The sequence below is a fragment of the Passer domesticus genome, chromosome 1 (genome assembly GCF_036417665.1).
Source record: "Passer domesticus isolate bPasDom1 chromosome 1, bPasDom1.hap1, whole genome shotgun sequence".
Taxonomy (NCBI): Eukaryota; Metazoa; Chordata; class Aves; order Passeriformes; family Passeridae; genus Passer; species Passer domesticus.
Window position 1 is genome coordinate 88,917,309 of NC_087474.1, and position 27,115 is coordinate 88,944,423.

Consider the following 27,115-nt stretch of genomic DNA (forward strand, 5'->3'; position numbering starts at 1 on the left):
TATAGATAGTAGAAGGTATACTAACATATTAATAAATGATCCAGCATCTGCTGGGAAAAGGGAAAACAATTAGAGATTTTAATCCTTTTATTCATTCAAAAGAGCATTTAATCTCAACATCAGAAAATAAATTTAAAAAAAAGTATTATTGTTGGAAAAGTTAAAATAATTTCAGTCTTTGTTGTTTTGGTTTCTTTTTTAACTTATGGATGCAACAGATGTTGTTGTTCTCCCTTATAAGTATCTTACAAAAATGTACAGAAACATCTTTCAGTCATGGGTGTAATAATCAGTTCACTGTTATCAAAAGAATGGCTAGTACTGAGTAACTTCAATCCTTTTTGTATTCTTGGCATATGAGGAAGATCTATATTGAAGCATAAACAGAACATGCCTTGGAGGAAAGTGTAGTCATTGCCTAATTGAATATACAATTTATTTTATCATTCATTTGAATGTATCTTTCATTTTATTGGGAAAAAAAACCACAACCTACCTAACCCATCCTCTGGTGTGCATGCTCATTATTTTAAAATTAAGACCTTCTGTTGCTTAAGTGCTTGTACACAGAAGCACAAACACATCTAAATTTACTCTCCTGTGTAGGCCAATTGAATTAACTTGGCTGCATATTTGAATAATTTAAAAATGCACATAATGATCAGTGGAACCAAGAATCATACTCATAATTTCTTTCAGAAATCACATGTAACTATTCACTTGAGAAAGCAATTTATAATTTTCTTTATAAACATGGAGAATCAGACAAATGGAAGGATCCAAAAAGTTGAAGAATGCTAATGTTTTTCTGAAATAGTGTAGTTTGTATATCAAAATCAAGAAGTCAATTTCTATATGCATGATTCAAATTACTTGATAAAGAAAAAAAGATGCTTCCCTCCAGCTGAGTGAGTGCTGTACAAGTCATTAATTAAATATATATATAAAATATGTATTCTAAATATGTTTTTTATTCTTAAGTGTGTTTTTCTCTTAAATCAGTTCCTTCAGAATAGATTTATATCTGTATATTCATGGCACACTACAAAACAATTTAAATAAAAATGATCACTTTTTTCTTTCTCTTTCTAGTTCAACAGAAGAGCAGTTTCACTGGCAAACACAAGGTAATGTACCTATCTACAAATATGTATTACTTACTTTTTCTCCCAGAAAGATCATTTCTACCTAAAGAAGAGGGAGGGGAAAAGCACATTGATGTATGTGGAGGTTTTTCTTGGGGTTTTTGTGTGTTTTTTTCTCTTTGCTAGTGTGTGAAAATTGTACTTAAAAAGTAACAGGATCTGGCAAAAGTTTTTAGGATTGACAAAAAGTACACTGAAACTAAGTAGAGTTTTAAGAAGAGGCGTTGCTAAATGTGTCTCTGGCTGTTTTTTCTATTGGACCTAAATATTCTCATTTTCCTTTTATTAATCCAAGGCCGTACTGTCAAAGGATGGCACAATTTTCAGTATGGCCAGCATCCTGGGAATGTCTGGCCTGCATTCCTTCATCAGATGTGAATGCTTAGTCACATATAACTGTTTTGGGTTTTTTTGTCTTGTATATGGCTTTACCTTTTTGGCCTTCTTCTGTTTTTATGTTGTTAATTTCATTACAGATGGTCAGAAGGATATAGAAGATGAACTCACCACTGGTCTGGAGCTGGTGGACTCCTGTATTAGATCGCTGCAGGAATCAGGGATACTTGATCCACAGGACTATTCAGCCAGTGAAAGTAAGTTGCTAGAAATATGTTTTCTAGAACCCCAACATTTCTTGCTTTAAAACTGAATGCATGTCTTTAAGTACTGCTAGTTGTTTTGGGGGAAAACAAACACATTAAATATATTTTAAGGCAAATATTTTCTAATTGCAATGTTTCTGTGCTATACTATAAGGTCATGTTTCAAAACTTCAGCATCACCACCATAAAAACAACATGCAAACAGCAATTTTTCACTGTCCAAAGGTAATAATATGAAACATACTGGGTGGCTGTGAGGAAGTCTGATGGTAACAACTTGGCCAGGTAGCTGGTAACTCCTTACAACTAAAATTTTCTTGTGGATACACAGACAGAAATAAGTGAGCTTAAAGATGATGCACAGAACAGCAACTGTAACAAGAAAGGTGAAGTCTTTTCTCCAAGGTTGGCTCACTGGTCGCTTACCAGCCATTCTGTTTGTGGAACTGTGCAGTGAGTGGATGGATTGCTGGCTAGAACCAGCCACTGGGGAAGTGAATCAAGGCTACACAACAGCACAAGTTATCAAGGGACATGCCACTCAATGTGTTTGTAGAGCAGATGTCTACCAAGAGTTGTGCTCATGAGTCACACCGAGACTGTTTTCCAGCATGTTAACTGGTCTCTTATCAGATATAGCACTAGAGAATGAAAAAGCAGGTTAATTCCCTAGTTCCCTTTCTTTTTTCTTAGGCTCCTGTCTCATATTCTGTCCCCATCTGCCACATATAAACCCACATTCACTTCCCTGCCTCTGCAGCTCCTGACACTGGCTTTGCTTTTTTTTTAGTATTCCTCTACATCTCCTTCCCTCTTGCTCAGTTGATCCCTGCTACCCAGTACCTTCTGACTGAGTCACATCTTTGGAGGTGGCTGCCCAAATTCAGCTTTCTTGATATCAAAAGGGAAAATCTCCCCTTCACCTGAAAAGGTTGATGAACTTTGACAGCCACCTTCTTCAAAGCATCTCTAGCAATGACAAGTCATCACCTGCAATATGGTCATCAGGTGACAAAAGGAAGACATTGCGCATTGGGTGCAGAATTTTAATTTGCCAGAACACTTTTCATTATTGTAAAACAAGGTTTGCTGTCAAATTCAAGCTGACAATCCTGGGACAGTAGAAAATTTTTCATTTTTCATGTGCACAGGATTTCTGGGCCAACAGTGTCACTAACACTTTTGTTATGGTTTCGTTTAATCTGAACACAGTCTGTATGATGGACATCTGTTAAAATGTTGCTTGATCTGAACAAAATGGGAAAAACATGATGAAAGAATGTAAGTCCTTGTTTTTTCTTCATTTTGGGGTGAAGAGGAACAAAACAGACTAGCATGATAAGGATTGCCTTCAAGATGATTCTATGATAGAAAAATGAAATGGATAGATGGCAATAGAGGAGACTGAGAGCAGAGTGGGGCCAGCGTGTATGGAGAGCTGCCAAAACCTGGCTTAAGAGATGGAAACTAAGAAAAAAATATTGGAGAAAGATAAAGATAGTACATGGAATGAAGAAAACTAATACTAAAGACATTTCTGAGGAGCATCACAATAAGCTAAAACACAAATAGGAATGCAGGTAGATAGAAGAATAAAGAACATAGGCAAATGGAAAACAGTCATGGAGAAGAGGAACAATAGAGATGGATTTGTAGGGAATCATCAGGAGAGGAACTGAGGTTTGTTGAAGCAGGAGGTCCATACAGAATGTTGAAAGCTGAGTTTGCTTGGCTGGATGATTTGTTTGTGGGAGCAAGAGCTAGGTGCAAAGAAAGGGAACAACAGGATGATGAAAATGACAGCCAAGAAAAGGAAAAGTGGTATTGTTATGGACAGGACAGTTACTGTCCCTAAGAAACATAGGTTTGGAGAGAACAGGCAGGTGCTCACAAGGAAGCAAGCTTCCCCACAGGGCCGCAAGCTTGATTTTCTGCATTGTCAGGAAATATTTATAAAGCCTTTTGTCACAGTGCCCTTATTCCTCTGCTCTGGGCTCAGCTTGTAATAAAACTAGATTGCTATTTGCCATTTATGGTTTAATTAAGAATCAGATCTATATGCCAAAGCTAACAGTTGCAGCTCTGCTAATCACTCATAAATATAATTAGGATGTCATATACTGGATTTTTTTTTTTCTGGTTTGGGGGTCTTTTTTGAATTTGGAGTACAATGTTACAAACACATCAGACAGGTAAAATGTTACTGTGTTTTAAAAGTCAAAAGTACAAAAGTCAAGATTGTCTGCACAGCATAATTTGAATTTTTTATGAATGCATTAGAAAACAATTATTATCATGCCCTTTTTTTTACATTTTCTGTCCATGCCTCATTCGCCCTAAGCTGAAGCTCAAATTGCAACAGCACACTAGAGGGGAGAGTGCTTCTGACTTCTGTAAGCAACAAGTAGAACACACATACACAATGAAAACAAAAGTCTCATATTTACTTAAAATTTTATTGTGTCCCTGCTTTGTGTCCTAAAGCTTTTCTGTTATAGTTGTGCAATCATTCAAAGTATTTTCTGCTGATACATAGTTTTAGGTGTTCCCAGTTAGGTGTGCTGAGAACAAACTCTTGTAACAAAACACTGTGGGAGCACAGTCTCAAATATTTGAAGCATGATATAAAAAGGAAGTTTAAAGCCCACTCTGTAATGTCTCAAACACAGTGTTTGCATTTCCTAGACACTTCAGTTCTTAATTCTTTCAATTTTTAAACAGGAAATGAGATCTATATAAATGTCTCACTTTTCAGGTATTCCAAAAATCACCATTTATGATGTATCTGAAGTAAATATTGAGTGCTGTAGAATTATCCATCAGGGTGCTATTTTTTTTTCTTTGTATTGAACATTTCTCAATGGAGACCTGATGTGATGCAGTAAAAAACACAGAACCATTTTGCATTGTGTGCACTGGCTGTAAGGCAAGGAAGGAGGGGAAGAGTGATGACTCAGAAAAGGAAGCTTAGTCTGGCATTTTCTAACTTTTGAGCTCCCAATTTGACAATTTTACTTATGTTTACTTCTCTGCAGTTTGACTGCAAAACTGTATTTTAAGTAACAAGACTGACTCTGAGGAGAGCATTTCCTGCCTGCCATGCATTTGAAGCAGATTTTGTTAAATCATCACATGAAAGCCTGCTCCGGTGATGTGACCACAGCTTCCTTTTCTGAACTGTGTGCACCTAGTCTAATGACTTAATCTATCAGTAGCCCTGCCTTTGTAGAGGATTAGTGTGTCTCTACTCAGAATCTTTACAATTTGGTTTCACGCACTCTGATTTTCTCAGACTTAGTTTTAAAAGTCGTCACATAGCAGTGAGCTGTTATAATACTCTAAATCCCAAACATCACTTCACATGTGCTATTCCTTTAGCAGAAAATAAAAGCCATGAAAAAAAGGCTAATGGGACAAGTCACATGAAAGGGGCTTACACAGGAGGGGTTCTGTATTGCTAATAAAAGATGCTCACTAATTATCTTTACTGAGTGTGAATCAGTAAATGTAAAAAAACCTTAAGTATATAAAACTTCTTTATTTGGTTTGCAGAGTGATCACTGGTTCTAAAGTAATTATCAGACAGGCAGATTCATAACTGCTGCAAGCTCTCATACAAGCTTCCTCTGGTGGAGCTGACCCTGGGACAAGGTTATATGCAACCAAGGGGAGCTCCTGCACTGTCCCCCACCTCTTTCTTCTGTCCCAACTCAGTGCTAGCTGTCTTCCTCAAACTATGTGCTTCCAGCTACAACCAACAGACAGAGAGTCAGGAAACTTCCAGAATTATGCAAGAAACTGCATCTGACTGGAGCCCTGAGCCTGCAACTCCATGGTCCAGTTCCCCATACGGCAGTGATTTCTCGTTATGTCTGCGTAGCTCTACATCTGACAAGATTATGTCACCCAGTTTACATCAAACATGTCAGAAGTTTGTGGCCTCAGAGGGGCGTTCAGCCTGTCCTGAGTGTTCCTGGGGATCATCAGCAGAACAACAGTGGTCCACACATCCCCTCAGTCCCCAAAGGAGGGCACACACAGGCTCCTGCTAGTGTCAGTAGACATCTGGTACAGAGGGTCCAGGGGTCACCCTGAGCAGTCTCAATCCATCCTCCTCGCTGCTCTACATTGCTGTAACACCCAGCTTGCCTGGCTGCTCCTCTCTGAAAACATTTCTTCCTTCTGCCATTACTACTTTTTCAAAAGTACTGCTTTTGCATAAATGAAGATAAGTAACTGTCACCTTAAATAGGGTCGGGGAAAGATGTGTGAGAGCCAATGTAATCACATATAAGATGCTGGAAACAAGTAATGGAAGAGGGATGGGAATGCACAATAAGTGCAGGACTTGAAATCATGGAGTGAGAAAACATGCAGAGGAATGAAATTTAGTTCAGAACAGAGTTATCTCATTAGGGATGTTTCAGGAGACACAGCAGTACTGAACAGTGAATGTAACTCAGGAATGGTATTTTCATGGCAGAATGGTTTAATCTAGTGAGGAAATACATGTGAAAATAAATTTTGTGAGGGCTGGATATGCACTGTGGAGACAAAAAATTAATATTTCTGACTAAAAATCTTGGGAAAATGCGGGATAAAAGAAGCAAGAAATTATTTCCTCCCCTTCCCATCACTGCAACACTTTCTCAAAACTACTACTTCAGCTCCAGCAACTACTTCAGATCCATTCCTTTTACTGCCTTGTCAATGCACCTCCTTTTTTGGTTTTGTTTTGCTTTGTTTTTCCTTTTTTCCACTCACATTATATGTAAGAACAATTGAAAATATGGAAAGCTGCATTGGAGGAAGGAGAGTAAACACATATATACAGCTGTCTGAGTTAAGAAGATTGGTTGCTGAGGACATTTGTCATTAAGTTTTAATAAGCTTGCGGTCTGGCCTGCAGATGAGTGGGAAAGGTCCTGATGAACTGCCTGAGGCCCCCAGATGTCCATCCTCTCTGACAGAGAAACTGGAGTCCTCTAAGCAGTTGTTAAGACCAAACTACCTTTTCCTGATGATGTTTGTAAATTTGCAGTTTACAGACGGGTAGTGTAAGGTAAAAGTGGAACAAGAGGAAAAGTTGGTTCTATATTTCTTTTCCTTCTATTAGTTTCTCTGTCCCCCTATTCCTGTGGGTCACTAGCATGCCACAGTAGAGGACTGACATGACACTGTCATCAAAACAATTTCTGAGATAATTAGCTGAAGTTCACTGAGTCTTTACAGAATACACTGCGTCCTTGCAATCTACAGTGGTAGAGACAGGCAGTGGTTTTTCCTTCCGTCATGGCATTAGCAAAAGGAGGGTTAGAAGACTTCTAAGATTACTGAGCAAATCCATTGGCACTTTCTTCCTAACTTAAACCACAGTCTTAAATGTCTGCTAATACAGAAGTCTCTAATTTTAAGTTAGCTATTCTTAAATCTTCCACACTTTTTCCTTTGCTTCAGCCTCCACAAAATGACCATAGGACCGGTCTTTAAAGGATTTTGGGGCAGATTCATGAAGCTTTTGGTGTTTGTGTTTCTAACCGAAACAGAATAATTTCATTATTTTTCACGTGCTTCATCACTTCATTTGGCAACCTTCCTTGTTTGCTCTCTAAATCAACAGCACAGACTGTAGGAACAGAGCTCTCGTTGACATGGATCAGAAAACTTTCTTAATAGTTCTCCCAATTGTCTTGATAATTTTTAAATGCTCATTTTTAATTTCAGTTTCTAATTTTTTTTAGAACAAGCAGTTTCTATTAGGATTGCAGTTTTTCCCACACAACACTGCCAGTACTCCAGATGATTTTTCCCCCCCCCACCATTTTCTGGATACATATTTTTATTTATGTCTGTGACCCTGTTGTCCTGGTGTTCAGGATTAATTGCAGAATTCAGAGCACTGATAAGGGAATAAATACAGTGCAGATTTAATAATGCCATCTTCTTGGCTAAGGCCAATTCATAATGCACTTCACAGATGCTACATATTGACAGAAATGCAGGCAATTAAGAGTGTCCAAGTTCTTCTTGGGAAGAAAAATAATGGCTTACCACTCTGATCTCAATTCCACAATATATTAACTCTTTTAGTCATTTGAAACTACTTGCCCCAAATGTAGCACAAATAGGTAGCAGTACCATTTAGATGCTGGGGTTTTTTCCCTCTGAAGAATGAATTATGTTACAAGAACATTTTACCACATGAAATTATATACAGCTGTTTCATTAGACAGATGTGGATTTCACTTAAAACCCCTGTCTAATTATGAGGCTGGAAAGGCAGGCTAAACTCTTACTTTATTCTCTTAATTCACTTTTGTTTCAGCAATTTTTTGTAATAAGAGAGATCCTCTTACCCAGTGGCAAGCAGATGTGCCAGCTTGAAAAAAGCACTCCTTGTTCAACCTGTATGATTTTATCAGCGGATTTCATTATAGATGCTGAAAATGGATTGAAGCAGAAAGGCACTATTTACACAATGAATGTGTAAAAGGATGTCTGTTTATGTGTTTTCCATCCCATAGCTCTTGCTTTGTGAAATTGCCACCTGTCAGATGGCTGGACATGCTCAATAAGATGAAATTTGGCAACAGTGGACATCACAATTTTTGACAGATGAAGTTATTTCCATTTCATTATCTGCTTTGAGAGCCAGGGCTATGCAGTTTAGTTATTCTTTGTGCACACAAAAGAGGTGTTCTTGTGGGATCTCCTGGTAAACATACACACTAACAAAATCATGTGCTCTTTGAGTATGTTTCCAATTTGAAAAACCCCTAGGAAGTGTGCATGCCCCTCCTCCACTTCAGGATCAGAGTCTTTAGAGTAGAAGTGGCATAAGTGCCCAACACAAGGTACACTATTTTTCTGTCTGCTGCATTAATGCAAATCTGACAGTGTCTGACTCAACAGTTCATAGCTCCAGATAAATCTCTCAGAGTATAAAGTCTGATGAAATTGTGATTTATTATGGAAACTTCTGTCAGTATTGTAATATATTTAGGGTAAATATTTATGGTTGGACATTTTGGATGCCTCTCTTTACTCCATTCATCTCTTCTAAAACAAGCCCTTGGCCAATCTCTACTTCAAAACTTTGGGGTTTTAAAGTCATCTTTGCCAATTTCTAATGGAATAAATCTCTGAAAGGGGGACACCATTTTTCAAAGGTGGTTTCACAGTTGTGCATTGTATGTTCTCACAGAGAAAGTTGTAAAGGAATCGTCTCAACTGTGAGTCAAATTCAGTCTTTTAAAGTAGTTATTAAATATGTAGATTTTTTAGAAATGGGGATAAGATGTTGTTTACTTTATCCATCTCCCCTTTTTGGCCCTCGTCACCCTAAGTGCAAGCATGAAATAACTATTAAGTAATTTAACATTGTAATAGCCACTGGCTGATCACAGAGATCTGCTTTCCAGGAGCAATCCTCAGCAGGAGATTAATGTCTTTACAAAACAGCTGACGATGAAAAGCTCCTGTAGATTCATTGCTACACCCCACTAAGACATTGGATTTGATGAAATGAAGCCGGCTCTAGTGCTGCTGAGAGCCAGCTCTTACATCTCAGCATCAGTGTTTACAGCCATTGCTGCCTCAGGAAATGCTCCATCAGCACTAAGCATCCTTAGCTTGGACTCTATTGAATATTTTCATTCTCTGTCACAGGCAGAGCTCAAAGGCATTGAGAATAGCACCAGAAGAAGAAATGTAGCTCAAACACTGTCATGCAGTACTCCATCACCTCTGCCCTTCTGGGTATCAGAATGGTGTAACAGGCACATCTTTGTGACTGACATATCACATCCTGGTAAATTCACTCAGTGTTCTTATTTTAAGAACATGAGTGAAGTTTTCCTTTTTGGCTGCTTCCCTTATGCAGGCAGGAGAACAAACTTAGGAGCAGAGTCACAGTATGGGCTTTGACCACCAGCATTCCTGACAAACTTTGGTATCTACTTCAGGATGGACTCAGGTCCAGCTATCTTGTTACTCTTTGGTTTGCTGCCTGTCTTCAAATTAATGTGTGATTGTTGCAAGCAGGAAACCTGGTGAAGGCTGAATGGACCATCAGTGTTCAGGGAAGCAGTTTATGCTTTCCCTGGTTTCCGCAGAGGTGGCACAGAAGTTGTTGCAGGTACCCTCTTCAATCATCTCAATTCTTCTGTTGCTTTTCTGTAGACTGGTAGGTGCCTGGGTGAGTTTACTGGCTTCCAGGGGGAAAGCACTAGAAGCCACTGGCAGAAGTGCTGTTCAAAACTGGTAGCCCAGTACATGCCCTTATTGTTGGACCTAAACTTCTCCGGGCTGCCTCTTGCAATTTCCTCTCCTCAGGAAATTCTCCAGCTGGAGATACTCACACCATTGTAACATCCACCCTTCTCCCTTCCTATGCTCTCTTGCCTTCTCTTACTGCACCATCTTTCCCTAAACCACCCACATCTGTCTTACCACATCCTTGTCTTTTGCATCCTTTCTTGTTTCCATTCCCATCTTTTCTTTTATCTTCTTCATCTTTTATTTCTTCACATGGCCTGCAATAAAGCTTGTCCTCAAAACAGATGATCATTCATCTCAGAGACAAAAAAAATAAAAAATAAAAAATAAAAAAAAATTAAAAAAAAATCGATCAAAACTCCCCAAAACCCACACACATTTTCTGCATATAAGTGACCTTTCTATCCTGGCTTTTCACATGCTTTCCCATAAACTAGAAGCAAACCCAGATTGTGTATTGCTGTGTCATGTTAGGAGTCCAGAGGTAGCAGTATGAGAACATTGCAACTAATGAATTTCTAATTTCTCTCAATTTCTGCACAGCAGCCTACAGGCTGAATTTTTGTGTCAATGTGCTGTGACCTGTAACATGGATTTTCTTGGAGTTTACTTATATCTGCAAGATGAAATGTGTTTATATATAAGTTCCATACTGATGTTACAATATTACTTCATATCTCTGAACGTGTCCTGTGATGAATCTGATTTTATTACCTGGTGTCACTTAATGCTATGCAACTGACTTAAAGTCCATGACTGAGGAAAACAACCCCTCACAATCTAGCTTTAGTACTGTAGTACAGAATAGGAAACAAAACCCCAAAATCCAACAAAAACCAAGCCAGTAACAGCAGATAAAACGTACGTGGAGGGGAGAAATGGAAAGATGAGAGTCAAGACCAGGACAGCAGGAACAATTAGTGGCAACATCAAAGATGGATAGGAGGTAATGATCAGTTTGTAATGCTTAGTCTGTGTCAAACACAAATCCTTTACAAGCAACCAGGTGTTTCCTCATCCACTGCAGGAAGCAGCTACTGAAACTCGTTAGGAAATGACAGTGACTTATAGCAGCATCTGTAGGAGCAGAACAAAGAAAGGCTTTTGGCATCCGAACCCACAGCGCAAAAGAACATCAGTAAATATTGTGCCTGTGGTATGGGCCAGGAAACAAATGCACCCACATCCCCACGACAGACTGATAAACCACTCACCCTGCTCCTGCCTCAGTGGCAATGCCAGTGCCTGCACACTCGGCTCCGTCTGGAGTGCCAAGAGCCACATAATTCTGGGATCTGCTGATGCCAGCTTGTGAGCATAAGGATTGTGGAGATGCAGCCCTGGAAAAAGAGGTAGTTGGCTTGTTAGCCTATGTAAAATGATGTATGTGGAAGATAAAATTTTGGCAGGTATGGATTTGGGGTTGATTTCTGTTGTGCTACATGCAGTTTACACAGCTCTCAATCAAGCAGGATTTTTGTGACTTCTGTGGTAATGCAGATTAGGGAGCTGCTTCTGTTTTTTCCATTCTGGCCTTATAAATGGAGAAATTTATTTTCTCAGGACAGTGTGAGAGCAGAGAGTGGTGCACATTTGTGTGGACACAGAGAAAGAAAGCAGAAGGGTATACTTTCTGGTTTATGGCAGAGGAGGTTTTGGCAGATGAAAAAGATTGTAATAAAATTTTGACCTTTTTGACTTACTTTTTAATTGACTTCTGCAGCAGAGCTAAACACATTCTGCACTGCCTTACCTCAGAGACCAAATAGTCATTTCCTTTTGTGGACAGAAAAGATTCAGGATTTAAGCCTCTCAAAGGTCTGGAAAAATGGAGTTCTACTTTGCACAAGAAGAGGAAACCTGTTTTGTGCTAGTAGTTAAGTTCATAGAACAACATAATAGCATAATAGATCTGCTGATATCTTTTGTATTAGATCCATATATCTGTGAGGGGTTTTATAGGCTTTTACAATCAGAAGCTGTTGGGCACTTTTTTTTTTTTTTCCAGCAGTCTAATTTAGGTCTATCAGAGGAGATTTGTCTGTTTGTTTTCTTTTCAGATAATGCATTCAGCTTCCATGTGCCTCATGTTTGTGTGATGTCTGCAAACATCTGATTTTATTTCCTAGTAATAAAAAGGGAACACATTAGTTTAGTACTATTGACAGCAATTTTAGGCTGTGCTAGGCACAGAGGGTGACTAGAAACACTTGATGCTCGCAGCTGGTTTTCACAGGTAGAAAACACTTCAAAAATTAGGATTTAATAATGCAAAATACGTTCTTAATGTAGTCGGCCCTTTTTTTCCCCTTTAAACAAAGCCCACACACCATTTTAAATATAGTTATTCCTTTAAAAATGGGAGACTGATACTGAAAACACAGATTAAAAAATGACAATTTTTAACACCAAAACCCAGTGTTTCTCAAATGGAAACATGGCAGTTCTTTCTGAGTTGGAATTTCCTGTTTGTGTTGCAACGTGCAGTGCCTCCTTCTGTACACGTATTTCTTCTTCTGGTCACATTCACAAATTTATCTAATCCCATTAAGGAGCCCCACTCAAGTACTCCTGTGGTTCCACAGTGACATTTTAATAGAGAGCAAGCTTCTGTTACAGTGAAGTGTTCTACCACTCCTAGCGTTGCACAGTGTCACAGAAGCAGCATCAGAAAGGCCTGAGGATACTATTTTTCCTCTTTCTGTTTTCTGTAATACAGAAATGTAATTTAGTTATCATCCTTGCTGCCCATCTTGTTCTTGTATTGTGTCTATCTATTGCTCCAATAAAGCTCATTGTCCTAATGGCCAATGATAAATTATCTTGTTCAGAGACTATCTGATTTTAATATCTGCAGGGTTTAGCAAATAATTTCATAAAATATGATTAATCTTCTACCAAAAAAATTGTTTTAATCTTGGTATCAATAAAAAACTTACATTAGTAGGGTTATCCTTCATTTTAAACTCAGTTGAGGATAAATTTTCTGTTAAAAAACCAAACAGACAGGAGAAAAAGACAAGGCCAGCTTCTGTATTCTGAGCTTAAAAATGTATAAATCTATTCTTGCTCAGTGCATGTATTTTAGTCCTGGTCTGCAGCATCTTCAGGAATTTCTCTCATTAGTAATGGAATTCCAGATTTTTCCTGCTGTCAAACATTACCCAGTATTGCTTATGAAAGAAGATCCGGCTGGTTTTACATTTCATACAAACATCTGGAGTAATGCTATGCATGATATGGAATAAAAAGCAAAATACACTGAAGTTACCCTATTATGTCAGAATTACTTAAGCTTTGCTGTGTTACCTTACTCCATGAGATTTAAAAAATATCTTCTAGGAATCAAAAAATAATTATTTACTGTTGGGATGAAATGCAAACTTTTTTTTTTCTATGTCCTTCAAGTCTGTACTTTTATACTACTTCTTGTGGACATTTATGGTGCTTTGCTAGCCATTAGCATAGAGATTTATTATTTCAAATCCTAGAAAATGCCTCTGTTTTCTTCTTACAGTATTGGCAGAAGTGTTACCTTCTGTAAAAAGCATAAGATAATCAGCATTTAATGAAACTAGTTTCTATTTCCAGTTCACTTACTGTTGAAATAAAGTGGTTTTCATCTTTCTTTCCAATAGTAATTAGGTCAGAAGGAGAGTTAGAAGGGGATATCCTTGTATTGTTCACTTATGTAATGGTATCAGCCTAGTATTTTGCACCATTTCTCCATATATATATATATATATATATATATGTATCAGTTATAGAATTCTTGGATGAAAATTAACTTCTTCCACACTCGTGAATGCATTCCACACAATCCTATTTTCCAGTACATAAGAATACATTCTATGGCAGTACTGAAGACCTTTTCTGTATTTGTAGGTAGAACATAGCCCTCTTAATGCTGGTAGAGCATGGCACTGCATATAAATTACTTTCCCTTTTTGTAAAACAAGTTTGTTTTCAGTATACCCATTTAAGATTTGCTGCCTCTCATCTAAAGAGATGTGTTTGATTCATAACAAGGGAGCTGCTTGTGATTAAGCATTTAAAGTATTACCATTTATTTCTCTGTTTTAAGTATGCAGATGGTGTCCCTCCTCTTGCCTTCCCCCTGCCTTTTTTTTGCCCTTCAACTTTCTTCATTTCTAGGGTATGGAATTCCTTTGCTATATTGCAGCCTTTGCATTTTTTCTTGTAATATAAAGCTACTGATATATTTAATATTTAATATCCTAGAAGGTAGATGTTGAAATATTTTCCTAGACCTATTCTAGTTCTAGTATAAGATTTGGAGGGAGAATGGGTGCCATGTTTATTACTGTTGTAATAGAAGAGCTGCTTGTTATCTTCTGTTTGAGGTGAGACTAACAGGTGCCTTGAAAACCCTTCTTTTCCTACAGAATCTGTTTGACCAGTTGTGTTTCCAACGGCAGATCTTAAGTTTTGTCTTGGTTAAACCTCTCCCTTTTCTAATTAAGAAAATGTCTTATTTTTATGATTGCCACAAAGCTCTGTCATCTAATTCCCAAGGACTTTCCTTATTGCCCTATGCCTCTGCATTTCTCACAACTTTCCTGGAGAATAGAAAATGGAGAAAGTCTGTACCTTTGTGGCATTGTCTCTTCTTTTTGCCACCCTCTCTGGTACCTGCAGGGCCTCCCTTCTGCTCGTGCAATTCCTCTACTTCCAAAACCATCCTGAATCATCTTGGCAAGAGAGAATTTCTTGACAGAATGTTTCAGATGACCTCAAAAACAGGACACAGTGCAGTGGAGGGGATTAAAACAGACAAATAAGAGTTCTTTACCCTTCTGATTTGGAAGGAAAGTTTACTCCTCATTCCAGATGGAGCAGTTTATTTCTGGGAGCGGGACTTAAAAAACAGGATGCCAAAAGATTTAGTATCACCAGGAATAAGTCTGTCCACCTTGTCATTAACTATCATCACCTCTTCTCTGATGTCAGATACTGTGGAAGACACCAACAAGTTAGCATCAGAAACTCTCTCTTGTTATGCTGTTCGTTTTTAATTATCCATTCCTTTGCAAAACTGGGCAACAAATAGAACTCAGCTTTAGGAGGGGTTGGTAACTGCTTAGTCGGAGTACAGACACTTTAATGAACTAACTAAAAAGTAGGTTGGAGGGTAGGAATCGATATTTTCCACTCAAACTAAATGACCTGGGAGGCAGAAGAAACAAGTAAGTGATGACTTTTTGGTATTTGAGATCCTTAATTAGGCATATACTAACAGTTAGGAGGTGGCTCCTCTCAATGGGATGTGAGGCACCTCAACCTATTAACTCTGTAAATGAATGTTTAAAGGACATTAAAGGAGTTTTGCCAGTGTTTTTCATTCAACTGTTATCCAAATGAGCAAAGCAGGTTGAAGAATGTGTGAAGTGATTAATTACACTAATTAAAAACACTTTATTTACACTTACTCTATAATTTATCATTACTACTTTTGTCAGTTGATCGAAGGTGAGTGAAGTGTTGTTTATAATTGGTATGGGAGCTAATTAAATGGTCGTTCAAGCACGTTTTGGTCTATTTCCTTTGTCAATTAGAACTGGCATCGTAATAGATGACTGACCAAATGGAGATGTATAGCACAATAGTAGTGCTACACTTTACTACTTACTTGGAGAAGCAAATGGGAAGCCAACTGACTTTAAATCTCAAGAAGAAAAAACCCTTCTCTTTTCATTTGCCTGCTATTTTTGTTTGTAACTTCATATGAAAAACTCAGGTAACAAACATGCAATTACCTCACAGAGGGTGACTAGGTAGATGTTTCTGTTGTTTGTACTGTAATTATTTTAGCCAATTCAGAGGTAATTATTGCATAGATTTGGAATACTGAATTAATCATACCATTATTTTGCAATAATGTAGCGCTATATGTAACTTGTCATTATCTGATATTTATTTTATAATGGAAAAACTGCCAGATAACATATTATTGAATACTTGTTCCACACTAAATTCTGCTGTGTAGCGTAATACATTAATCCTGATTCATAAATCAGCCTTTTTATTTGTTTTGTTTGTTTGTTTTGGAGAGTTACCATTATCTTGAATTGTTAGATACTGTGAAGCTAAAATGTTTGAAGTATTCCCTAAGATACTGTGGTCTAAGGATTAGGAAACGGGAGCAACTTTTCACATGTTTGACAGGCAGACACTAGGGATAGATATGTCAGTGATATCCCCAAGAGAGGAATTTCTGCTGTTTCTTTTTGGGAGTTCGTCCTTTACAAGAAACCCACATTCATCTGACTATTTAGCTTTGTGACACAGCAATGGTGCTACAATGTGACACAAAAACTATAAAGATCTCTGAGTATGTAATAGAGTTAATCCACACTCCTGCAACTTCAACTTGCTCTCCTGTAGTTTAAATAGTATCACAAATACTGATTGTACTTAAATCTTATCAGACGTTCCCTTGGGAAACTGTCCTTAAGAAAAAAGGGATCCTGCTAGGCTGGACACACTTTAAAAAGGAAATCTTAATGGCACAGGAGTAGGCCATCCTTATATGCCAAAAGATGAGCTGATGGGGAAGCAGACCAGCCTGGCTGAAGAGGGAGGAGTTCTTTTGCAGGAACTCGGGGGGAAAAGGAGAGTTTATGACCTTTGGAAGAAGGGGTAGGCAACTCAGGAAGACTACAAAGATGTCAATTGATCATGCAGAGAGAAAATGAGAAAGGCAAAAGCTCACTAGAACTCAATCTGTTAACTGCTGTGAAAGATAATAAAATGTGTTTCTATAAATACATTAACAACAAAAGGAGGGCCAAGGAAAATCTCTCCATTATTGGATTTGGCAGGAGGGGGAACATTGCCAATGCAATTATTGGATTTGGGCAGGAGGGGGAACACGGCTAAGGTATTTAATGTTTCTTTGCCTGAGTCTTTATCAGAAAGACCTCAGAACAACCAGACCCCTGAGCTGGTAGACAGACATGGGGAGCAGAATAGACCTCCTGTGAGTGATCGATTCTGCCACTTAGACACTCACAAGTCTATATGGGGCAGGATGGGATTCACCAGAGGGTGCTGAGGGAGTTGGCTCACCAAGTCCCTGTCCATCATTTATCATCAGTTATCATGATGGGTGACCAGGGAGGTCCCAGACAACAGAGGCTGGCAGATGTGATGCCTGTCTACAAGAAGTGTTGGAAGGAGGAACTACAGGGCTGTCAGCCCAACCTTGGTGATGGGGAAGATTATGGAACAGATTATCCTGAGTATGATCACATGGCACATACTGGACAATCAGGGGATCAGACCCAGCCACAACAGGTTTAGAAAGGCAAGTCCTCTTCACCAACCTGATCTCCTTCCATGAGCAGGTGACCTGCCTTGATTATGAGGGAAAGACAGTGGATTTAATCTACCTGGACTTCAGTAAAGCTTTTGATACTCTCTCCCACAGCATTCTCCTGGAAAAACTGGCAGACTATGGCTTGGACATGGGTTAAAAATTGGAATGATGGCCAGACCCAAAGAGTGGTGGTGAATGTTGCTGCATTCCATTGGTGGCCAGCCAGTTGTGGCCAGGATTGGAGCCACAACTAATATCCTATTTAATATCTTTATCAACAATCTGGACAAGGGGATGGAGTGCACCCTCAGCAAGTTCATGGTTGTCAACAAGTTGGGCAGGAGTGTCAATCTGCTAGAGGGCAGGCAGGATCAATGGGCCAAGGCCAGCTGCATGAGGTTCAACAAGGTGCAGTGCCAGGTCCTGCACTTTGGCCAAAACAACCTCATGCAGCTCTGCAGGCTGGGGGAAGAGTGGCTGGAAAGCTGCCCAGTGGAAAAGGACATGGCAGGGCTGGTTGACGGCTGGCTGAGCATGATCTAGGAGTGTGTCCAGGTGGCCAAGGGCATCCTGGCCTGGACCAGCAATAGTGTGGCCACCAGGACTAGGGCAGTGATTGTCCCCCTGTACTCAGCACTGGTGAGGGCACACCTCAAATCCTGTGCCCAGTTTTGGATCTCTCAATGCAAGAAAGACATTGAGGTGCTGGAGCATGTCCAGAGAAGGGCAGCAGAGCTGGTGAAGACTCTGGAGCACAAATCTTATGAGGAGCAGCTGAGGGAGCTGGGGTTGTTTAGCCTGGAGGAAGAGAGGCTCAAGGGAGACCTCATTGCTCTCTACAATTGCCAGAAAGCAGACTGTAGCCAGGTGGAGGTTGGCCTCTTCTCCAGGCAGCCACCAACAGGACAGGAGGAAATAGCCTCAAGATGCACCAGATGAGATTCAGGTTGGACATCAGGAAGAATTTTTTTTAACTGAAGGGTTGGTTAAGCACTGGAAGAAGCTTCCCACAGAGGTGGTTCAAGAAATGACTGGAAGTGGCACTTAGTGCTGTGCTTTTGTTGATAAAGTGGTGTTCAAAGATTGGACTCGATGATCCTGAAGGTCTTTTTCAACCTTAACAATTCTATGATTCCATCATGTGTTTGTTTTTAAAACTTCACTCATGAACTGGTAGTATTAGAAATATTACAAATTTAATAGGATGAGCTTCAATGCCCCCCATCTCTAATCAGTATCAGTGTAATGAATCAGTCTCTCAGCACTTAGAAAATTGCTTATCTTCTGACACTGGTAAGCTCTTTGGAGCACAAGTTGCTACTGGCTTTCTTATATGAGATACTCTTCTGCTTATGACCACCATGGGCTATGATTCAGTAGCTCTGCTACTTGTGTGGTCACTAGGTAAGTTCTTACCCTCAGGTGGAAGGGAAGAAAATGTTTAATGACTCACCAGCTCTGACTCCCAAACCACATTCCTGTCTTTTCAACTACTGTTGGTGCTGATGCTTATTTTTTGTGATCTCAAATGAAGCTTCAGTCAGCATTAAGGACTTTTCTTTAAATCAAAATTCAGTGTGTTGATGCACTTTGATCTTTGTTGGTTTTGGTTTGATTTGGTTTTTTTAGCTAGAACTGTACTGGAAAGTATCTTAGTATTTTGTTGTTCTGCCATTTAAAATATTTTTGCTTGTGAACACTTGCCATGCAAGAATAATTTATTAAAAACATAAATTAAAAAATTAAATTTTTATGTTGTGATTTTGTTTCTTTGGTTTGATTTTTGTTGTTTTTTTTTTTAACCCTGAATGACATAATAAGGAAGAGGACATGGTCTGAAGAGAGCAGAAATGACAAGCAAAATATTTTATTTTCAAAGAAAATATTGCTCTTGAAAATTAAAAAGAGAAATGTTTTCATAATTTCATTTTTTTCCTCACTTTTGACCCAGTCATGAATTATAATAGTAGCCTGGATTCTTTGCATCACTTTGCTTCCCGTAATCAACTCCTACTGTGAGGTCCTTGAATTAATAATAGTCTCATCATTTAAGACCACTCACTTCCTTAGTTTGGTTTTTAAATAGCTACACTGCACCTTATTGCAGCATTGTGCATTGTATTTTCAGAAGGAAAAGCAGTGGTCCCTGCAGGAATCCTGCCAGTGCAGATCCCTGTCCCTCATAGGCCAGGGGGCACAGCTCGGCCCCAGCTGCACCATGGGGCTCACCCTGCAATCCTGACCTCCTGCTTCCCCCAGCTGCCCCTTGGCAGAAGCAGGCAGATGCTGTGGAAGCTCTCCTCTGCTGTGGTTGGTCTGGAGCCTGGAGCTCACCAGGTTACACTGATGGCCACATGCAGTGTTCTCAGTGCCAAGAACCAGGCTGGTCAGTGCAATGTCAGACTGTTTTGTCAAATGCAGTGTGGCAGGAGGATGGCAAATGTGGGCTTCAGTGCTGCTCTGTTTAGTAAGAGAGCACTGCCTCTGCTCCTCTTCCCCATTTGGCCTGAAGTGTGCAAGGTACTCTCAGGTCCTCCACATCTCTTAAACTAGTAAGTTTTGAAATACAAAAAATAATAGCTGTATAATAACCAGCATGACTGGCAGGGGTAAGAGGGGTAGGTAATACAAACTAAGGGAGAGGGCTTCACAGAATGCCCCCTCTCCTCACTGCCTGAATGGGGAAGTCATTTTCCTCTAACCCTGTCAATGCCTGCTAGCCCCTGGGCCTCCAAACCACAGAAGAAATTCCTGTGCCCTTTCTCTGATCCTAGAAAAGTCCTCTGCTCTCCATCACCTCTGAAGTTTCTTTGTGGGTTGGCTTACTGATGTAAGCATATCCTCCATCTACATCTGTTCTCTTCTTGCATGGTCTTTGTTCTCCAGCAGCTGTCCCCCACTAATGTGCACTTTGTGTCCCAAGCAAGACACCACCCTCTCCCTCTCCCTCTCCTTCCATCTCCTTTCTGAGCTGGGTTACAGAGGCCAAGGTGAGCAAGGTAGGGAGGCTTGCACACTGCTCTGCTCAAGGATAAGAGGAAGAGGAAGGTATTGTCTGCAGTAGCTGTCCTCCAAGCTGGAGACAAGTTAAAGAGTTGATTGTTCTACCCTGCTCCATCATTTGAAGTCAGTCCACAGAGGTGTCTCTTGCAGTTATGATGGCTCTGAAAATGAAAAGCAGTTTCCTGAATTTTCACTCTTACCTCTACTATTTTAATCAAGGAGGAGAGTGGCACAAACTGAATCAGTGGAAAATTTGTACTGGTACTATCAACCCTGAATAATCCAACATCAATATTCTTTCGCAAGGAATTTTTTTTCATGTGGTGGTGAAAGTGTAAGGGAGAACAGGTATTTATATCTTCCCTATAGCCTCACATAGAAACCAAACAGTACAAAATTTTAAAGCAGTATTACAGATCATCGATATCTGCTACACTAGATCTTATGAAACCCAAAGTGTTTGTTTTAAATTGAACAATTGCAGTAATTATGTCTCATTAAGGGAACAAGTAAGACTGAATTGTGCTAGCAGTTAACTAGTGATTTCCAGTGCATAGCTGAAAACTGAGAATTTCCAGCTGCCTCAACTCTTCCGAAAGCAAATGAAAAACAGTTGGATGAACAGAGTTGAAATTCTAGCCTGGAAGAAATGATAGATTATTGTCAAGAGCCATCAGTGTACAGGACACAAACAAACTTCTCTTCTGAGTGAACTGCAGGCTCTTTAGAAGGTTTGGTTTTACCTTCAGATTAAAATCTCAAGAATGTTAATGAGAAAAGCAATCCATCTTTTCCCTATCAGACAAGGCAGGACTGCTTGTAGTACCTGAAAAACGAACTTGTGTTTTTTCATGGTCACTTTGATTGATCTCAAATGTAGCTTCTAGTTGGTATGCTTGATTTAGGGCTTTGCTATTTACAGGTGAGCAACCACTACTCTATTCTACACTTGCTTGGGCTTTTTTAAAATTCTAGGCTTACTTAAAATATATATCTGTCTCTCTGAAATGACTTTGTAATTATTGAAATGTATGTTCATTTTAATTGTTCATTACTGCTTGTTAAGGTAAAAAATAAAGACTGCTAAATAAAACCAGTATTTTAGTGAACTTCAAACTATGTGTGCCAACTTTTTACATTCTTTTTTTCAAGGGGTTGGATAAGTTTCTTTAAGTGCATGAAAGAGTTTAAACTAAATGGTGCAGGGAACCCATGTATGTGTTTCTAGCTGGCAATGTAAATCCCCTAGTGAACCACAGTAATATGAAAGCAGCACTTGAAAGCCAGATGCAATGAAAATTTAAACATATTGCATTCATAGCATGTGATAGTTTAATCATTATTTAAGCTTTAGAAATGTCACAGCATAATTACTTTCAGAATGAGTACAAACACTTTCATGCACAAAAATTGCTTTATTCTTGCAACTTTTTCTTCTCATGGGAAACTTATGCCTTTGTGAAATTTCTGAACTTGATCTTGTTCATCACTTGATCACAGAAAAATTCTCAGTGAAAATTCAAAATCCAAAAGATTGAAATAAACCCTACAGATCTTTTTAGAACTAAGAACGTATTTTCTTTATGCTCTTAAAATAAAAAAAAATCTGTGAAAATATTGCTTTCATTAAAGAATAAATTTTGCAACAAAACCAGTTAAATGGAAAATGCTAAATAAACCCTATTTGCAGACCCCGGGAATGGAAAGTACCAAAGGCTGGATTTATAAACACCCATAGAGGATTAAATTCAGCACTCCTGTGGATGTGATACATTTTTGCTGCCCTCACAGCATACACAGAGCTCTACCTTCTTCTGGACTTGTAAGAAAAATACACGGACCAGAACTTATGTTCTAAATTTGTCCTGTATCTCAAATGTTCTGATGAATGCCATTGATTTTGCAGTATAAATTGTGTTGATATGTAAAATAGTGTCAAAATCCCAGTCCACATTTAGATGCAAACACTTCCTCTTTACATAGCCTACTACGATTTGTTTATAATACGAGCAGTTCAGGTTGGATTTGGAAAATAGCAGTTATAATGGTTCTGCCATTTCTGAGAAATCGGCTAGAGGAAAAATTACTCTCTGTGTAATTCGGGGGTGGGGTTGTTTGCACATTTCTTAAGTGGAAATCTTTTTGGAACAGCTTTACATCCTCATAGCAAAGATTTAAAGGTCATAAAAACTGCCTTTGTATCAGGAATGTACTGAAAGTTATTTCTGGTAAATTCCTTGGAATTTTTCCATTGTGAGTCTGTTTAAAACTGAACTTACCACATGTTCTGTAGGAGCAAAATCACTGTAATCATTTCACATCTCTTAAGGCTTATGTCACCTTCTGTGCTCTCATGAGCTTGTTAGTGCTAACCAGAAGATGAACCTGTCATCCCTGTGGAGCCACTGAGTGTGCTACACATGACAGCTGCTGGGTTGAAGGTAACCTATGCAATGGCCAAGGTATAACTCTTTTTCCTCCTCTTGTATTTCACTTCCTGGGCCCAGACACTGAAAGAGACTAATATCAGTGAAGAGAGAGAGGATTAAGTGTGTATCCTTTAATGTAGCTCTCTGTATCATAGAATCATAGAATGACAGAATGGCTTGGGTCAGAAAGAATCTTTAGGATCATCTAGTTCCAAGCTGTGGATTGGGTATCTTCGTGTACACTGGGTTGCTCAGGGCTCCATCCCATGTGGTCTTGAACATTTCCAGGGATGGGTTATCCACATCTTCTTTGGACAACTTGTGCCATTGCCTTACCACCACAGGGAATAATTTGTTCCTAACAGCTAATCTAAAGCTGCTCTGTCTCTGTGAAGCCATTGTGATGCCATTACATTCCCTTATAAAAAGTCTGTCTCTGTCTTTCTTGTACGTTCCCTTCAGGTGCTGGAAGGCCACAGTTAGGTCACCCTAAAGCCTTTACTTTTCCAGACTGAACAATCCCAGTTCTCTTAGCCTTCCATCATAGGAGAAGTCTCCATCTAACTTAGTGGCCCTCCTCTGGACTTGCTTCAACAGATGATCTTCCTGTACAGGGACTCAGAGCTGGATGCAGCACTGCAAGTGGGGGTCTAAGCAGAGTGGAGCAGAGGGACAAAATCCCCTCCCTCCCCTGCTGCCCACGCTGCTTTGGATGCAGCCCAGGACACGTTTGGCTCTCTGGGCTGTGAGTGCCCATGGCTGGGTCATGTCCAGCCTCTCATGCACCAGCACCCCCAAGTCCTTCTGGGCAGGGCTGCTCTGGATCTGTTCATCCCCCAGCCTGGGTTGATATCAGGGTTTACCCCAACTCAGGTGCAGCACCTTGCACTTGGTCTTGTTAAACCTCGTGAGATTCCCATGCACCCACTTCTCAAGCTTGTCCAGGTCCCTCTGGATGCCATCCCATCCTTCAGGTGTGGCAACTGCACCACTCAGCTTGGTGTCATCTGCAAATCTGCTGCAAGTGCACTTGATTCCCTTTGTGGAAAACTTGGGAAATTTGCTATGTGCATGTGGTAAACTAAATGACTCGTACATGAACCTAATGAAGATTAGAACATGTTTTAGTTTCACAGAACTACTAAATAACTGTGGAAAGTGTTCATGGTCCTGACATGCCCTTCATTCTGGCAGCCCCATTTCAGGCTCGCTGCCTGTACTTGGCTCTCCTGTTATGCAGTGCTGTAGTGGGGAAGATAAGACAGCTGAAAAACAGTTGTCAAAGATTCACTGAGATCAGGGTGTGTCCTGCATGATGAGAAGAGCAATTAATATTTTAAAGGCTGCCATCCATCCCTACAGGCACCAAAGTATTACATCACTCTGTACAGGACAGTGGCAGTAATCAATAGATCTAATGTGCTGGGGGCTCAGGGAGGGACAAGTTAGCATTTCCCAGGCAGAATGACTGGATATAATTAAGAGAAATAAACAAGGCTTTTCCTTAGGGGGAAAAAACCCTCATCAACTATTCTGAGTTGAAAAGCAGGAGTTCTCTACGAAATAGTATTGTTGGATTTGTTCAGGCATAGAATTTCTTCACCAGTCAAAATGATACATTTCTTGCAAAGAAAGCAATGTGGTCTGCTGCTTGAACATGATGACTGAGTGGTAAGGAAACAAAGTAATGCATGTATATTACTGAAAAGTCAAATTCTGAAAATCTGAAGGAGATACATCTGAAAATTTCAAGACTCACTTGACAGATAATGCAGGTATGCTCTTTTACTGAGGCTTTCTAACTGCTCTAAAATCCTGTCCCCACAGGGCCCAGCCTTCTCTCCCAGAGTGCACTCCAGCTCAATTCCAAACCTGAAGGATCCTTCCAGTACTCAGCCAGCTACCACAGCAACCAGACCCTCGCCCTGGGCGAAACAGCATCCGCCCAGCTCCCGTCCCGCAGCAGTCAGGCCAGAGGTGCCATCCAGAGCTACAGCCAGGTATGTGTCCTAAGCAATCGTGGTCTCTCACACCTGAAATTGTGTGGAGCTGCCAGGAAAGAGCTGTTCAGTGCTTCCCACACCTGAATTTCTGCTTTACTTTCTGTCTCATTCAACACACCTGCAGCAGGGTGGAGTTACCATCTTGATTTTTCTAAATCTCCGGTGGGTTGACTTGCATAGTAATAAAGTAATCCTGATTATCAAAGAGATCTGCATACCAGATTAACTTACTTGCTTGCATATATATTTTGGTAATAGCATGTTCAAGCATTTAGTTTTCAAAGCAAATTTCTGTCCCTGTGCTGATTAGGAGTCCATCCTAAAGTCTAGGACCTGCCAGCATTGCCACATTACTGAAAGCAGTACGTGCCAGGAAACAGAAACAAAGCCAGGCTGACACCAGATGTGAAACCTGCCTGGGACACCAGGCATCACATGGTGCTATGGCCTCATCTCAAGTGTAAGAAACATTTTTATCACCACATATAGTAGGACTGTCACCTCTACATTTGAAACATTTTGAAAGATTGTCTCAGATACTCATGAACACTTTGTAAATCCCTCTAGCTGTCGAAACCATCTCTCCTGGTCTCACCTTCTGTGATTTTCACTGTGATATCAAAGCCTCTCAGGGGAAAGTTAAGCTTCACTTTAGACAAAACCTGTTCATGCCTCTGTACCTAAACAAAGTCTGAGTGGCTTGTGTCGGTCAGCACTGGTTATTTTCTCTGTTTAGATGTTAACCATCCTAGCAAAGCAGATCATCTCAATGTGATACCAGGACATTTTGCAGTTCAGGATTCTGTACAAGAGAGTAGTTATTTGAATTTCAAAGCCTTAAATTGCTAAGAGATTTCAAGTATTAGAGTCATTGCACAGTTTGTGAGATACTGAGACAAATACAATATTCTATGCTCTCAATTTTCTCAGAAAAGTTCCCTATTCTAGAAGACTGAAAAATGAAATAAACCAGAGTTAAATTAAATTTCAAATTTTGTAGGTAAGAACAGAGTCCAGATATTAAGCACTGGCTATCAGTGAATCATATCCCCAAGTGCCACATCTGCATGTCTTCTAAATACCCTCAGGGATGGTGAATTGACAACCCTTTCAGTGAAAAAAATTCTTCCTGATGTCCAACCTGAATCTCATCTGGTGCATCTTGAGGCTATTTCCTCCTGTCCTGTTGGTGGCTGCCTGGAGAAGAGGCCAACCTCCACCTGGCTACAGTCTGCTTTCTGGCAATTGTAGAGAGCAATGAGGTCTCCCTTGAGCCTCTCTTCCTCCAGGCTAAACAACCCCAGCTCCCTCAGCTGCTCCTCATAAGATTTGTGCTCCAGACTCTTCACCAGCTCTGCTGCCCTTCTCTGGACATGCTCCAGCACCTCAATGTCTTTCTTGCATTGAGAGATCCAAAACTGGGATTTGAGGTGTGCCCTCACCAGTGCTGAGTACAGGGGGACAATCACTGCCCTGCTCCTGCTGGCCACACTATTGCTGATCCAGGCCAGGATGCCCTTGGCCTTCTTGACCACCTGGGCACAAGCTGGCTCATGTTCAGTTACCTGTATCAGCACCCCCATGTCCTTTTCCACTGGGCAGCTTTCCAGCCACTCTTCCCCCAGCCTGCAGAGCTGCATGAAGCTGTTGTGGCCAAAGTGCAGGACCTGGCACTGCACCTTGTTGAACCTCATGCAGCTGGCCCATTGATGCTGCCTGCCCAGATCCCTCTGCAGAGCCTGCCTACCCTCTAGCAGATTAACACTCCCAGCCAGCTTGTTTTGTTTTTCTGCAAACTGATTGAGGGTGCACTCCATCCCCTTGTCCAGGTCATTTTAAAGATATTAAACAACACAGATCCCTGGGGAATTCCATTTGTGGCAGGCCACCCACTTGATGCAACCTTTCACCACCACTCCCTAGGCCCTGTCACCCAGCCAGTTTTTTACCTAGTGATGAGTGCACCCAGCCATGCCATGGGCTGCCAGTTTCTGCAGGTGAATCTTGTGGAAAATCGCATCATCTGGAGCTGTGCTTTTTGAAAAGCATCATACCCTGGGGGTTAGCCTGAAAGACTGTAATGCAGTCATTAAGGAGGCTGGAAAAATCAGATCATGGAAATGGAGCAGGTTATGGGAGCAACAGAAACAAAGTGGAAGTGAGAGAGGAAAGAGAAAGAATATTTTTTAAAAAAAGGCAGGAAGGAAAATAATCCAGATTTGTAAAGGTTAGAAATAGATATATTCTTAATATAAATTCTATTATACTCATTGATAGAAAAAAAAGAATTTATGGAGGGGGAAAAATAATTACTTAG

General features: G+C 40.0%; 1 protein-coding gene across 6 annotated transcripts in view; it reads left to right on the top strand.

Annotated features, from left to right (window-relative positions):
- Positions 1-27,115, top strand: part of CTNND2 (catenin delta 2) — a 638,555-nt gene that overhangs the window by 335,011 nt on the left and 276,429 nt on the right. For all 6 annotated transcript variants that reach the window (XM_064428418.1, XM_064428428.1, XM_064428464.1 and 3 more), the window contains 3 exons: positions 1,093-1,127; positions 1,622-1,738; positions 24,623-24,795. In XM_064428418.1, coding sequence (XP_064284488.1) covers positions 1,093-1,127; positions 1,622-1,738; positions 24,623-24,795 — 325 coding nt within the window. The remainder of the gene's footprint in view (positions 1-1,092; positions 1,128-1,621; positions 1,739-24,622; positions 24,796-27,115) is intronic.